At 33.6% G+C, this 2,282-nt stretch overlaps 1 protein-coding gene across 1 annotated transcript; it reads left to right on the forward strand.

Moving 5' to 3' along the window:
- Nucleotides 1-297: 297 nt before the first annotated feature.
- Nucleotides 298-1,662, forward strand: LOC110035385 (protein APEM9-like; the record flags this gene model as incomplete). The annotated part of the gene is made up of 3 exons (XM_020739619.1): nucleotides 298-443; nucleotides 887-1,004; nucleotides 1,146-1,662. Coding segments are annotated over exons 2-3 (570 nt in total), but the record flags the coding sequence as incomplete, so codon positions are not given.
- Nucleotides 1,663-2,282: the final 620 nt, after the last annotated feature.

A 2,282-nucleotide genomic window follows, 5' to 3' on the forward strand; every position in this document is an offset into this window, starting at 1 on the left:
AAATAATTATTTATTAAATAATAATTTAACATTCATATATCAATATTTATGTAGTAATTAATTATATTAATTATTAATTAGTTATATTTCAAGCAAATAAATGAAAATTTAATATATATATATACTTACACACGCACACGCACAAATTAACTAATAATTACTTATTATTTTGTTAAATAAGTGAATATTTAATACGTTTTTTTATTAATTAACTATCAAATAATTAAATAAATATGCAACTAACTACAATTAATATAATAATATATTAATTATTAATCAATTAATTCCACAAAAACATCGGCTCCTTCTCCTTCCCCTGCCGGCCGAAACCCTCTCTCCCCCGTTTACAGGTTTCGCCCAAAACCATCGCCGTCGTGACCTCCGAAACTCCCATCTTTCTCCTTTCGCTCCGCTCCGCTCCAAACCCGAAACCTTTGAGGAAGGTGAGCTTATTAGAGCCATTATTTGCTCTTCCCCGATTCACAAGGATTCAGTAAATCCTGGATTTACGGCTAAAATCCGTGAAGTCCGGATTTGTCAAATCTGCGGCTTTATTTGTCCAAACTGACCGTCTGGCAAGATTTACGCCCAAAGCCAGGTTAAATTCTGGCTAAATCCTTTGCCAGACAGCCCCTAAATCCCGGAGCAAGTTGGGTGGATTCAGGAGATTTAGCAGAAAGAATCGCGGGAAGGAGAAGATAGGGGAAAGAATACCATGGATTTGGTTTTTTGGGGGGAATAATTTGTACATACACGATTTAGTTATTTGATTGTTTGGCTATAGAAGTCTCTTTCAAGTTGTAAATAAAACTTTGATGGAAGTTGTTCTCCAATTATTTTAATTACTGTATTGTACTCATGATTCTGTGTATTTGTTTCCATATAGGTTGCCATTGTAGTTTTGTCCTCGTTGAAAATCTGAACAAGCAAAAGGAAGCGAAGTTAGCGGACATGGCTGAAGTAGTAAAATCTGACATCTGGGACCAAATTGAGCTCTCGGAAAGGTATAATTTTACCATCTTCTTGATTTTGTTTCATCTACGCCTTCAGTTTATTCATACTTTATTTATGTTGGAAAAGCTGTTATTTTGGTAGATTGTCCAGTTTTTTTGCATACAAACACATTAAGTATTATTTGAAAATAGGTATATGGTCTGTGGCCTTTTTACTGAAGCTTGCTCCCTCGCTTCTTCTCAAATTCAAAATTTAAGGACCTGTTCCTTGGAACAAATCCCTGATATTGAATTGTCTGGAATGATTGAGTCAGCTGGAATGGTGTTTGTTCAGTCATTGAGAGAATTGGGAAGGACAGCTGAATTGTTTGCTGAGCTTAAAATACTTTTTGGTTCAGTGGAAGCAATACCAATTCGTGTATTTCTAACGGGGACCTGCTTGCAAATATCTGAAGGAATAACTTCAAATCTTAGAACAATCTTTGAAGATTTTCTTAAGAAATGGAGATATGTGGATAACGATCATTATGTATTTCTTGAAGAAGACAATAATTTTTCAAAATGCCCATGGCAATCAGTTATGGATTCAGAAAAATATTTAGAAGTTGCAGAAGTTTTTGCTATGGTTCTCCTTGGGAAGGTTCTACATGAGCCTGAACTTGCCATTTCTTGGACAGAGAAATTAGATATGCCTGAAGATAAACGTCAGGTATGGTGTTTGATTTTTCCTCTTGAAATATAAGATATTTCATTAAAAATTCTGCTAAATTCAATAAATTTGGTAGTAAAGAAACTATGGTAAATTACGTTTGATTTTTTGTGGTTAAGTGCCTACTTGGGGTAGCTGTAAGTTATTAAAAAAACTGCGCAAAAGCTGTTTCTATATAAATGATATTTGTGCTCATGTGGTATAGTCCTGTTTATAACAAAATCAATTTTGCCAGCATATTTTATATTTGAAAATAAATATCCAGTTTAAATGTTATAAAATAAAAACTAGCACCGCACAAAACAACAACACAATAATCAAAATTAAAAATATGACTATTAAAATAACAATTCATAATATCATGATATTGTTTTTAAAATGCAGTTGATTAATGTCATCAGATAATCCTTCATCCAATGAAACTCTTTACGTCTGTTCACTATCGGTGGTGGAATCCTCGAACTGATCCGCCCACCTAAAGAAGTTGCAGTTCATTGTTCTATTCTTTGGACATCTGTAAAATTGTCCCTCTTAGTTGTGTGGTTGTCGGCAAATAAATATGAAACATTGTCACAATAGCAATATAATGTTTTGGAGGTATCATAAGTCTTCGAGCTCAT

The sequence above is a fragment of the Phalaenopsis equestris genome, unplaced genomic scaffold (genome assembly GCF_001263595.1).
Source record: "Phalaenopsis equestris unplaced genomic scaffold, ASM126359v1 Scaffold197541, whole genome shotgun sequence".
NCBI lineage: Eukaryota > Viridiplantae > Streptophyta > Magnoliopsida > Asparagales > Orchidaceae > Phalaenopsis > Phalaenopsis equestris.